The 13,090-nt window shown below is 45.0% G+C and overlaps 1 protein-coding gene across 5 annotated transcripts in view; it reads right to left on the bottom strand.

Annotated features, from left to right (window-relative positions):
- LOC109866795 (FYVE, RhoGEF and PH domain-containing protein 4) overlaps positions 1-13,090 on the bottom strand; it is a 107,237-nt gene that overhangs the window by 12,646 nt on the left and 81,501 nt on the right. For all 5 annotated transcript variants that reach the window (XM_031801252.1, XM_031801254.1, XM_031801255.1 and 2 more), the window contains one exon: positions 5,696-5,885. In XM_031801252.1, the coding sequence (XP_031657112.1) occupies positions 5,696-5,885 (190 nt within the window). The remainder of the gene's footprint in view (positions 1-5,695; positions 5,886-13,090) is intronic.

Below are 13,090 nucleotides of genomic sequence, written 5' to 3'. Positions count from 1 at the left end.
GCATCTTCCGGGTACGGAGTCGCTCTAGCGGCTGACTTCTGGGTTAAGCGAGCAGTGTGTCAAGAAGCAGTGTGGGAGTTGCAGTGGTGGGACAAGACTAACTTCCCGTTTGGGACAAAAAGGGGTAAAAATGTTTTTTCCAAAATGTAAAAAAATAATAATACTTGTAATTCATAACATATCATTTCGAAATCCACAAATGAACATATTATACTAAATGGAGTTTCCCGGACTTACATACAGAATAATAAGAAATGCTCTGAGACGAGGTTGCAGCATCCAGAATATTTTGTTGGTTAAGACAGTTGTGCCTGCATCCATATTGGATCTAATATCCCTAGCGAATTTGATCATCTGCTTGATTTACAGCAGCGTTTCCTTAGATTTAAAAGAGAAAGCATCAAGGTAATGAGTTCGTTGTTTTCATGCTTTTGTGCCTTGGATGGAACACCGAGTCTACCGTGCACAATTTTGTGCAGCACCCAATGCTCTTCCTATTAATTATTCTGGATATAATGACAAAAAATGACAAAGCCTATTGGGCTTATTCACAATATTTCCTGGCAATGAAATAACATGACATATACATTTTGTTTTCCATGTTTTCTAACAGAAGAAGCTTGAAGAAGCCTACGAAATTCAAGTACTGGAATAAGCCTTGCTTGAAAATCAGACATTTCCTCAATTTGGTGCTTGAAAAGTCCTTGTAACGATTGTAGCCAATTTACAAGTTCTCCTGCTCCCTTAAAATTATCCGTGATTTCAGATTTGCCAATGTCTGTATTAGAGTTTGACCGATTAATCGGAATCGCCGATTAATTAGGGCCGATTTCAAGTTTTCATAACAATCGGAAATCTGTATTTTTGGGCGCCGATTTAAACTTTAAGCATTTACTTAAGCATTAAACAATCAATCATAATCACTAGTTAATTACACATGGTTGATGATATTACTAGATATTATCTAGCGTGTCCTGCGTTGCATATAATCTGACTGAGCATACAAGCATACAAGTATCTAAGTATCTGACTGAGCGGTGGTAGGCAGAAGCAGGCGTGTAAACATTCATTCAAACAGCAGCTTTCATGCGTTTTGCAAGCAGCGCTTCGTTGTGCGTCAAGCATTGCGCTGTTTATGAGGTCAAGCCTATCAACTCCTGAGATGAGGCTGGTGTAACCGAAGTGAAATGGCTAGCTAGTTAGCGCGCGCTAACTAGAGGGGCGGTAGCTATACTGTTACACTGGCAATACTAAAGTGCCTATAAGAACATCCAATAGTCAAAGGTTAATGAAATACAAATGGTGTAGAGGGAAATAGTCCTATAATTCCTATAATAACTACAACCTAAAACTTCTTACCTGGGAATATTGAAGACTCATGATAAAAGGAACCATCAGCTTTCATATGTTCTCATGTTCTGAGCAAGGAACTGAAACGTTAGCTTTCTTACATAGCACATATTGCACTTTTACTTTCTTCTCCAACGCTTTGTTTTTGCATTATTTAAACCAAATTGAACATGTTTCATTATTTACTTGAGGCTAAATTGATTTTATTGATGTATTATATTAAGTTAAAATAAGTGTTCATTCAGTATTGTTGTAATTGTCATTATTACAAATAAAATAAAATAAAAAAAATCGGCCAATTAATCGTTATCGGCTTTTTTGGTCCTCCAATAATTGGTATCGTCGTCCATCGGTCGACCTCTGTATGAACCCTACTGAAAGGATGTATAGTGTCAGACCTATGTAGGTGGTCATGGGCCAATTTGCATATATTCACTGTGGAACTGCATGAAAAACATTTTATTTTTGTTTCAAACCATTGACATTTTTATCCCAATGTCACACATTGGCTCCATTATTTATAGAAAGACGCACATTGGGAAAGGCCATTGAAACGCTTGTGTGAGGCAATATGTTTCACATATTCTCCTCATAAACTTGGCTTTAGAAAATTCTGTTAACTTTCCAAAAGATGTACAGAAGACCAATTCACCTTAATGCACCTCAGCATGTATACAGTAGTATAATTATAACATTATACTGTGTTATACATTGTACAGTGGCCTACTTGGTGTGTGAACTGCTGACTGCTCATAATTTGAAGATAAATGTTGACACATCAACCAGGATCAAGGGGCAGATCAATTTGTGACTTGTTTTGGTAATTAGTGGCTGTATTGGAGGGGGAGTGGTTTCACCTCTTTTCGGAGTCTATATAACCAGCTTCTCAGGCTCCATCTCAGTGTGCTTCATTCTATAGCCAGAGCAGGGTTTACTGGGGCCACCCCCTGGGTGAACATTTGGTTTTTGCCCTAGCACTAGAAAGCTCATTCAAATAACCAACTCATCATCAAGCTTTGATTATTTGAATCAGCTGTGTAGTGCAGCATTTGGAACTGCCGATCTGTGGTCAAGAATGCAGAGTTCATCTCAGCCTATGCTGCCCTTCAGTCCCTTTACTTTTTGGCCCTGATGGAGACATGGATCACCCCAGAGAACACTGCTACTCCAGCTGCTCTCTCTTCATCTGACTATGTTATTCTCTCATAGCCCGAGAGCATCTGGTCATCACGGTGGTGGTACAGGTCTACTCATTTCTCCTAAATTGAGATTCTCTTTTCTCCCTCTCTTACCTGTCCATCTCCTCATTTGAATTCCATGCTGTCACTGTCACTTGTCCACTCAAGCTTAACATTATTGTCATCTATGGCCCACCAGGAACCCTTAGAGTCCCTCAATGAGCTTGACACCTTGATAAGCTAATTTCCTGACGATGGCTCACCACTCTCCGTACTTGGCGACTTCAACCTCTCAACGTCTGCCTTCGTTTCATTTCTGTCCAACTCTCTTTCCCCTCCTTGCCTCTTGACTTTACCCTTTTTCAATCCCTTCCAACTCACAAGACAGGCAATACGCTTGACCTCATCTTTACTAGAGACTGCTCGCCGACTAATCTCACTGCAACCCCCTCTCCAGATTTCCTTTTCTGTCTCCCTTTCCTCCAACCCTAACCTCTCAGCCCCTACCCAGATGGTCATGCGCCGTCGCAATCTTCGCTCTCTCTCTCCCACTACTCTCTCCTCTTCTATTCTATCATCTCTCCCTTCTGCTAAATCCTTGTCCCTCCTGTCTCCTGATTCTGCCTCTCGACCCTACTCTCCTCCCTTTCTGAATCCTATGACTTGCACTGTCCCCCTTCCTCCCAGCTGGCCGGCCGGCTCGCCCCTCCCCTCCCGCTCCGTGACTGAGTGACTCACTGCGAGCTTACAGAATGAGGCTGCGGGCAGCTGAGCGAAAATGGAAGAAAACTAAACTTCCGGGAAGACATATCATCCTTTCACTCCCTCTTCTCTAACTTGAGCGTGCTGTCTCTGATCAACATGCTCGTTATCTTTCTCAGAACGATCTTCTTGACTCAAGACGGGTCACTCAACCAGACTTCTCTTCTCTGTGTCACGGAGGCTCTCCGCTCTGCCAAAGCTGTCTCTCTCTCCTCTGTTCTCATCTTCCTAGATCTATACGCTGCCTTTGACACTGTGAACCATCAGAGTGTCTTCTCCACCTCTGCACACTCTTGGATTGCATCCCACCTGGTGGGCTGTTCCTACCAGGTGATGTGGAAAGGATCTATGTCTGCACGTACTCTCACTACTGGTGTCCCTCAGGACTCAGTTCTAGACCATCTCCTCTTCTCTACACAGTCACTCGGCTTCAACATCACATGGTCTCTCCTATCATTGCTATGTGGATGACACTACTTTTCTCCTTCCCTATTTCTGACACCCGGGTGGCGGCATGCATCTCTGTGTGCCTGGCAGATATCAGAACTTGGATGTCAGCCCACCACCTCAAGCCCAACCTTGACAAAAATGGAGCTGCTCTTCCTCCCGGGGGAGGCCTGCCCGCTCAAAGACCTCTCCATCACGGTTGACAACTCCACAGTGCCGCCCTCCCAGAGTGCAAAGAACCTTGGCGTGACCCTGGACAACACCCTGTCATTTTCTGAAAACATCAAAGCAGTGACTAGCTGCTGCAGGTTCATGCTCTACAACATACATAGAGTATGACCCTACCTCACACAGGAAGCGGCGCAGGTCCTAATCCAGGCACTTGTCCTCTCCTGTCAGGACTACTGAAACTCGCTGTTGGCTGAGCTCCCCGCTTGTGCCATCAAACCCCTGCAATTTATCCAGAACGCTGCAGCCCGCCTGGTTTTCAACCTTCCCTAGTTCTCTCATGTCACGCCGCTCCTCCTCACACTCCCTGGCTTCCAGTCAAAGCTCGCATCCACTACAAGACTATGGTACTTACCTACGGAGCAGCAAGAGGAACTTCCCCGCCCTACCTCCAGGCTATGCTCAAACCCTACACCCCAACCCGAGCACTCTGTTCTGACACCTCAGAACCTCACTTTATTGAGGAAAAATATACTTTCTATGCCTGTGATATGTGATTGTCCCACTTAGCTATCTTAAGATGATTGCACTAACTGTAAAATGCTCTGGATTAGAGCGTCTGCTAAATTACTAAAATGTAAATTAACAGGGAGGCTTTATTGCTACATGAATAGCTTCACATGCTGGATTTCCAGGTTTCCTCTCCTAAGAATAACTACGCTAATTCTATTCCTTATAGGCTGTCCTTCTTCTGCTGAAATAAATTCACTCTGAGGGTGAGCTTGTAGCTCCAGAGATCTTAGTTGGCCTGTAGAGGCCTCGGTTGGCAGTGCTGGATGGAGTGGGGTAATGATGCTGGCTCAATGCTGTTGGACTGCACTGCATAAGCGTTTCACACAAGGGCACCATTGTTTCTGCCTCTCAAGCGCTCACTAATGGGTCTCTTCACATGCTGCTAAAATCACCACTCAGACTTGTAACCAAGCAGGAATGAAATCAAATAACTTCTTAAAGTCATAGGAAAATAGATGAAGACGGGTGACACAATAGATTCCTACAGTTCTTATAATAAATTAGCAACAAGTGTTGGTTTATTGAAATCACAACTAATGCCGTTTTGAGAATGGCTGTGTTGCTGTAGAGTAAATGCTTCTCCTTGCCCTTGTGGGACAAATGACAATAGACAGATTCACAGTCAAACCTTTTGATCAAGGAGCCAATCTAACAATCTGAGACAGTAATCGAAACATGATATAAAGTTTGTATTAAAATCCTACCTCTTTTCAGCAGTGAGCTCTCTCCCACAAGTGAGGGAGCTGATTTTCCGCTGTGTACAAATCTCTTTTCATCCTCCACTAACGCTTTGAATTATGAAACACAAGCTGATCTCTCTGTCTAAAACTTTCTTCTGAAGAAATATCAACAAAAAAGGGCTGAAAGTGACTTGTGTTTTATAGTTCATCTTCTAAACAGTAAGGGATATTAGGGAATATAAACTTCTCCGTTTGCATTAAGGTTTGACGTCACACTACTCATGTCCGCCTGAATAAGGTATTTTGTTTATTACGGTAAGGTGTGATGTAAATAGATGTATCCATGTCAAATTACTCTCTCTTTCTCTCTCTTAGCAGTTAGTATACTCTTTTATACATTCACAAGAGCAAGAACACACAAGCGCAATCATTTCACACATATTTGAGTTAGGGCTGTATCTCGGTTAGGGTTTAATTGATCATTTTCTCCCCTACCCACTCTGTACTCCACTTTTTTCCCCCTGCTTGGTGCTCTACCTGTTCTCCTCAAAGTGGTTGATGAGGTCCAAGACTTTGGAGGGTTTCTCCCGCCTCTTCCCAGTCACCGCCCCTCCTCCTCCCTCCTCCATGGTGTCTCTGAAGAGTCCTCTCTCCACGCGCCCCAGCGCCAGCAGGGGGCCAGCAGGCACCGTCACCTGGCTCTGGAGGTGCACTGGCTTCGGAGGCACTGGGGGGGAATATGGGAGAAGGTCAAAGGTCAGCTGTCATAGCTAGAGAGGTCAGTTGGTTTTTAGGTTGGTCACTCAGGGGCCTCTCTATTAATGTACTGGAGATGGGACAGAAGACCAATACAGGGCCCCTATCAGCATTGTACGGTATGTGGACTGTGTTTTGTGGAGTTTTGTGTTGTCATGTATACTTCCAACACAAGGTGGAAGCACAGGTTACTAAAAGCTAGTCTCGTTCTAGAGTGTATGCGACCATGTGTCTATAAACCTGCAAAACATGGCTACTTTTCGGCATAACATTTAACACCCAGAATGAGATTTAACACCCAGAATGAGATTAAAATGTAGCCATTACTATGGACTAATAGTATCTTTATATGGCATGAACTATTCTATAACCCATAGATGGATTGGTCAATGGACAGGTGTCATGTAGAGTAAAGTGTTGGGGAGAGTTCAACTAGTCATTTAACTATGTTTTGCAAGAGGCTGGTGGCAGTTTAACTAAAGGTTCTGTTTTCAGTTGTTAATTACGTGTTGCCATGTAGTGGTGTAGCTAACTACTGGAACTACACACCATACTTTGGCATAAAAAAAAGGGTAAGAAGGGCAATAATTTCCTTTCTTTTTCGGCATTTGACCTGCCTAATTCTCACTTTAAAATAGTTTGTGTTCAATAAGCTAAATTACAAATGCTATTAAAATATTACCCCAAAGTACCAAACATGATCGTGAATTCAGTAGTCATCATAGTAAATACTTAACACCTAGTTTACAGTTTAGCTTTAAGTAAAAAAAAATATTGAAAGTAGTTATTGTAATTTGTCGTCTATGACATTTCAGATTTAAGCTCATATGATAATTTTTCAGAAAGTAGTTTGGATGTAGTGAACTACTTTCTCAAAGTAACTTATTTAAGTATACTATATTTTTTAAAGGTTAGCTTTAGTGTAGCTAAATCTCTTCCAGTGTGAAGTAATTGGTAGCTTGGTAAACTACACTGAGTGTACAAAACATTAAGAACACCATCTCTTTCCATGACATAGACTGACCAGGTGAAAGCTATGATTCCTTAGGTCACTTGTTAAATCCACTTCAAATCAGTGTAGATGAAGGGGAGGTGAAAGGTTAAAGAAGGATTTTTAAGCCTTGAGACAATTGAGACATGGGTTATGTATGTGTGCCATTCAAAGGGTGAATGTGCAAGACAAAAGATTTAAGTGACTTTGAACAGAGTATGGTAGTAGGTGCCAGGCACACCGGTTTGCGTCAAGTACTGCAACGCTGCTGGGTTTTTCACCCTCAACAGTTTCATGTGTGTATCAAGAATGTTCCACAACCCTTGCCTCCCAGGTGCGGCAGTGGTCTAAGGCACTGCATCGCAGTGCTAGCTGTGCCACCAGAGACTCTGGGTTCGAGCCCAGGCTCTGTTGCAGACGGCCGCGCACAATTGGCCTAGCGTTGTCCGGGTTAGGGAGGGTTTGGCCGGCAGGGCCATATCCTTGTCTCATCGCGCACTAGCGACTCCTGTGGCGGGCCGGGCACAGTGCACGCTGACCAGGTCGCTAGGTGTACGGTGTTTCCTCCGATACATTGGTGCGGCTGGCTTCCGGGCTGGATGTGTGCCCTGTTAAAAAGCAGTGCGGCTTGGTTGGGTTGTGTTTCCTCTCCCGAGTCCGTATGGGAGTTGAAGCGATGAGACAAGCCAGTAACTACTAACAATTGGATACCACGAAATTGGGGAGATAAAGGGGTTAAAAATAGAATGTTCCACCACCCAAAGGACATCCAGCCAACTTGACACAACTGTGGGAAGCATTGGAGTCAACGTGGGCCAGCATCCCTATGGAATGCTTTTAACAGGCCATGTCCCCAACGAATTGAGGATGTTCCGAGGGCAAAAGGGGGTGCAACTCAATATTAGGAAGATGTTCCTAATGTTTTGTATACTCAGTGTCAGCTTCCCCAACACTGGTAGAGGGTTGGAGTTGTCCTTCTTATCTCTAGAGAATGATTTACTGTCTTCAAATAAAAGAGGAATGCAACATCACTAAAGTCAAGGTTTCACCACCGTGTCTGGTTCCATAACTGAGTCACATGTGAGTACTTATCTAGATGTAAATGAGTGTCAGAATGTCTGAAGCTCTGTTGTCTGTGTGGCTCAGTTGGTAAGGGTGTGGTAAAAGACTGACAGCAGGGTTGGGGTCATTTCCAAATTAATTTGAAATTCCAATTCAATTCTTGAAATCACTCATGAAATGGAGAATTTACGTTGAATTAAATTAAATGTAACAATCTTCAAGTCATGGAATTGGAATTAGACTGTTTTGACTTTTTGCATTGGAATCGAATTGGAATTCCCAGTTAATGGAATTAATGCACAATATGTTTTGAATCATGTCAACCTGTATTCCTATATTCCAGTATAGCTAGGCTGTCTGAACATGATCAGCCTGAAAGCCTGAGGCTTTTACTGTCACGCCCTGACCTTAGAGAGCCTTTTAATGTCTCTATTTGGTTTGGCCAGGGTGTGAATTCTATGTTCTTTAGTTCTATTATTTGTATTGCTATGTTTTGGTCGGGTAGGGTTCTCAATCAGGAACAGCGGTCTATCGTTGTCTCTGATTGAGAACCATACTTAGGTAGCCCTTTTTCCCACCTGAAGTTAACTTTGTTTGTGGCACATAGCCACAAACGGGGCGGCAGGGTAGCCTAGTGGTTAGAGCGTTGGACTTGTAACCGAAAGGTTGCAAGTTTGAATCCCCGAGCTGACAAGGTACAAATCTGTCGTTCTGCCCCTGAACAGGCAGTTAACCCACTGTTCCTAGGCAGTCATCGAAAATAAGAATTTGTTCTTAACTGACTTGCCTAGTAAAATAAATAGCCCTTTAGCTTCAAGGTTGTTTTGGATTGTTTACTGTTTTTGTCGGCGTTATTTGAATAAAGGGAATATGTACGCTCACAACGCTGCACCTTGGTCCTCTTCATTCGACGGCCGTGACAGAACCTCCCATCACAAAAGGACCAAGCAGCGTGGTAAGGGGGACTCATGGCCTTGTGAGGAAATCGTGGATGGTAAAGGACCCTGGAGGCAGGCTGGGGAATATCCTCATCCCAAGGAGGAGCTGGAGGCAGCAAAGGTGGAACGGCATCGTTATCAGGGAACACGGCTAGTAAGGAAGCCATAATAATTTTTTGGGAGGGGGCACACTGGGAGATTGGCAGAGTCGGGTTATAGACCTGAGCCAACTCCCCGTGCTTACCGTGGCAAGCGTCGTACTGGTCAGGCATCGTGTTATGCGGTGGAGCGCACGGTGTCTCCACTGCGTGTTCACAGCCCGGTGCGATACATCCCAGCTCCCCGCATCTGCCGGGCAAGAGTGAGCATCCAGCCAGGACGGGTTGTGCCAGCCCTGCTCTACAGACCTCCAGTGCGCTGCCTCGGCCCAGTATATCCTGCGCCGGCTCTGGCACTGTGTCTCCGGTAAGTCTGCACAGCCCGGTGCGTCCTGTGCCAGCTCTCCGCATTTGCAGGGTGAAGATAACCACCCAGCCAGGATGGGTTGTGCAGGCTCTAAGCTCGAGACCTCCAGTGCGCCTCCACGGCCCAGTGTATCCAGTGCTTCTGCCAAGGACAAGGCCTCCTGTATGTCTCCCCAGCCTGGTGAGTCCTGTGCCTGCTGCCAGAACCAGGCCTCCTGTATGTCTCCCCAGCCTGGTGAGCCTTGTGGCAGCTCCACGTACCAGACTGCCCATACGTCTCCTCACTCCAGTGATGATCCATGGCACGAAGCCTCCAGTGATGATCCATGGCACGAAGCCTCCAGTGATGATCCATGGCACGAAGCCTCCAGTGATGATCCATGGCACGAAGCCTCCAGCGACGGTCTCCAGTCCGGGGCCCGCGGCGAGGGTGCCCAGTCCGGGGCCCGCGGCGAGGGTGCCCAGTCCGGGGCCCGCGGCGAGGGTGCCCAGTCCGGGGCCCGCGGCGAGGGTGCCCAGTCCGGGGCCCGCGGCGAGGGTGCCCAGTCCGGGGCCCGCGGCGAGGGTGCCCAGTCCGGGGCCCGCGGCGAGGGTGCCCAGTCCGGGGCCCGCGGGCCCCCGCACCAGTGGTGCCGCCAAAGTGGGGTGAGCCAGTGGTGGAGCGGGGTGAGCCACCACCGCGGATAGATGCCCACCTAGACCTTCCCTATAGGTTCAGGTTTTGCGGCCGGAGTCCGCACCTTTGAGGGGGGCTACCGTCCCGCCCTGAACTTAGAGAGCCTTTTTATGTCTCTATTTGGTTTGGTCAGGGTGTGATTTGGGGTGGGTATTCTGTTCTTTAGTTCTATTATTTGTATTTCTATGTTTTGGCTGGGTAGGGTTCTCAATCAGGGACAGCTGTCTATCGTTGTCACTGATTGAGAACCATACTTAGGTAGCCCTTTTTCCCACCTGTCTTTGTGGGAGGTTAACTTTGTTTGTAGCACATAGCCCTTTAGCTTCACGGTTGTTTATTGTTTTTGTCGGCGTCATATAAATAAAGGGAATATATACGCTTACCACGCTGCACCTTGATCCTCTTCATTCGACGGCCTCGACATTTACATTCTAATTGGAATTTGCTACTCTTCCTGGGGTCCACACAAATCATGAAACATTACATATTACAGAACATTAATAGACCTTAACTGTTCAGGGACAGAACTATATACATTTAACAACCTCACCCATAGCTTACAAATCAATACATACAGTCGATGCCAAAAGTTTTGAATGACACAAATATGAATTTTCACAAAGTCTGCTGCCTCAGTTTGTATGATGGCAATTTGCATATACTCCAGAATGTTATGAAGAGTGATCAGATGCAATTAAAGTCCCTCCCTGCCATGCAAATGAACTGAATCCCCAAAAAACACATTTCCACTGCATTTCAGCCCTGCCACAAAAGGACCGGCTGATATCATGTCAGTGATTCTCTCGTTAACACAGGTGTGAGTGTTGACGAGGACAAGCCTGGAGATCACTCTATCATGCTGATTGAGTTCGAATAACAGACTGGAAGCTTCAAAAGGAGTGTGGTGCTTGGAATCATTGTTCTTCCTCTGTCAGCCATGGTTAACTGCAAGGAAACACGTGCCGTCATCATTGCTTTGCACAAAAAGGGCTTCACAGGCAAGGATATTGCTGCCAGTAAGATTGCACCTAAATCAACCATTTATCGGATCATCAAGAACTTCAAGGAGAGCGGTTCAATTGTTGTGAAGACGGCTTCAGGGCGCCCAAGAAAGTCCAGCAAGTGCCAGGACCGTCTCCTGAAGTTGATTCAGCTGCGGGATCGGGGCACCACCAGTACAGAGCTTGCTCAGGAATGGCAGCAGGCAGGTGTGAGTGCATCTGCACGCACAGTGAGGCGAAGACTTTTGGAGGATGGCCTGCTGTCAAGAAGGGCAGCAAAGAAGCCACTTCTCTCCAGGAAAAATATCAGGGACAGACTGATATTCTACAAAAGGTACCGGGATTAGACTGCTGAGGACTGGGGTAAAGTCATTTTCTCTAATGAATCCCCTTTTCGATTGTTTGGGGCATCTGGAAAAAAGCTTGTCCGGAGAAGACAAGGTGAGAGCTACCATCAGTCCTGTGTTATGCCAACAGTAAAGCATCCTGAGACCATTCATGTGTGGGGTTGCTTCTCAGCCAAGGGAGTGGGCTCACTCACAATTTTGCCTAAGAACACAGCCATGAATAAAGAACGGTACCTTCTCCCAACCATCCAGGAACAGTTTGGTGACGAACATTGCCTTTTCCAGCATGATGGAGCACCTTGCCATAAGGCAAAAGTGATACTAAGTGGCTCGGGGAACAAAACATCGATATTTTGGGTCCATGGCCAGAACTCCCCAGACCTTAATCCCATTGAGAACTTGTGGTCAATCCTCAAGAGGCAGGTGGATAAACAAAACTCCACAAATTCTGACAAACTCCAAGCATCGATTATATAAGAATGGGCTGCCATCAGTCAGGATGTGGCCCAGAAGTTAAATGACAATATGCCAGGGCGGATTGCAGATGTAATTGTCAATAAAAGCCATTGACATGTATGAAATGCTTGTAATTATACTTCAGTATTCCATAGTAACATCTGACAAAAAAAATCTAAAGACACTGAAGCAGCAAACTTTGTGGAAATTAATATTTGTGTCATTCTCAAAACTTTTGGCCACGACTGTACACACAAAATATCTAGGCCAAATAGGGGAGACGCGTTGTGCCGTGAGGTGTTGCTTTATCTGTTTTTTGAAACCAGGTTTGCTGTTCATTTGAGCAATATGAGATGGAAGGGAGTTCCATGCAATAATGGCTCTATAGAATACTATATGCTTTCTTGAATTTGTTCTGGATTTGGGGACTGTGAAAAGACCCCTGGTGGCATGTCTGGTGGGATAGTATGTGTGGCAGAGCTGAGCGTAAATTGATTATGTAAACCATTTGGAATTTCCAACACATTGATGTTTCTAACTCAAGAAGTGATGCAGGTCAGTCTCTCCTCAACCCTTAGCCAAGAGAGACTGGCATACATACTATTTATATTAGCCCTCTGATTACCATGAAGAGCAAGACGTGCCGCTCTGTTCTGGGCCAGCTGCAGCTTAACTAGGTCTTTCTTTGCAGTACTTTACCATATGAAGACTGGACATTAATCAAGATAAGATAAAACTAGAGACTCTCTTTATTATGGACAAACCTCTCCCTATCTTTACAACAATTTAATTTATATGTTTTGACCATGACAGTTTACAAACATTAGTTTTCTAAATGACAGGTTATGGTTAATACTATCAAAGACTGCACTGAAATCTAACAGTATAGCTCCCACAATGGTCTTTTTATACATTTCTTTCAACCAATTATCAGTCATTTGTGTCAGTGCAGTATATGTCGAGTGCCCTTCTCTACAAGCATGCTGAAAGTCTGTTGCCAATTTGTTTACAGAGAAATAGCATTGTATTTGGTCAAACAATTTCTTTCCCAACAGTGGAAACAAGCTGACAGGTCTGCTGATAGAACCAGTATAGACCGCTTTCCCTCCAGGTCTGAGAACAGACACCTTCCTCTAGACTCAGATTAACCTCTTGAACCTCTGGAGGCAGCATTTCATTTTTGGATGAAAAACGTTCCCATTTTAAGATATTTTGTCCCGAAAAGATGCTCGACTATGCAT

Source organism: Oncorhynchus kisutch, linkage group LG22 (genome assembly GCF_002021735.2).
Source record: "Oncorhynchus kisutch isolate 150728-3 linkage group LG22, Okis_V2, whole genome shotgun sequence".
Taxonomy (NCBI): domain Eukaryota; kingdom Metazoa; phylum Chordata; class Actinopteri; order Salmoniformes; family Salmonidae; genus Oncorhynchus; species Oncorhynchus kisutch.
This window is presented reverse-complemented; position numbering and strand designations above follow the sequence as displayed.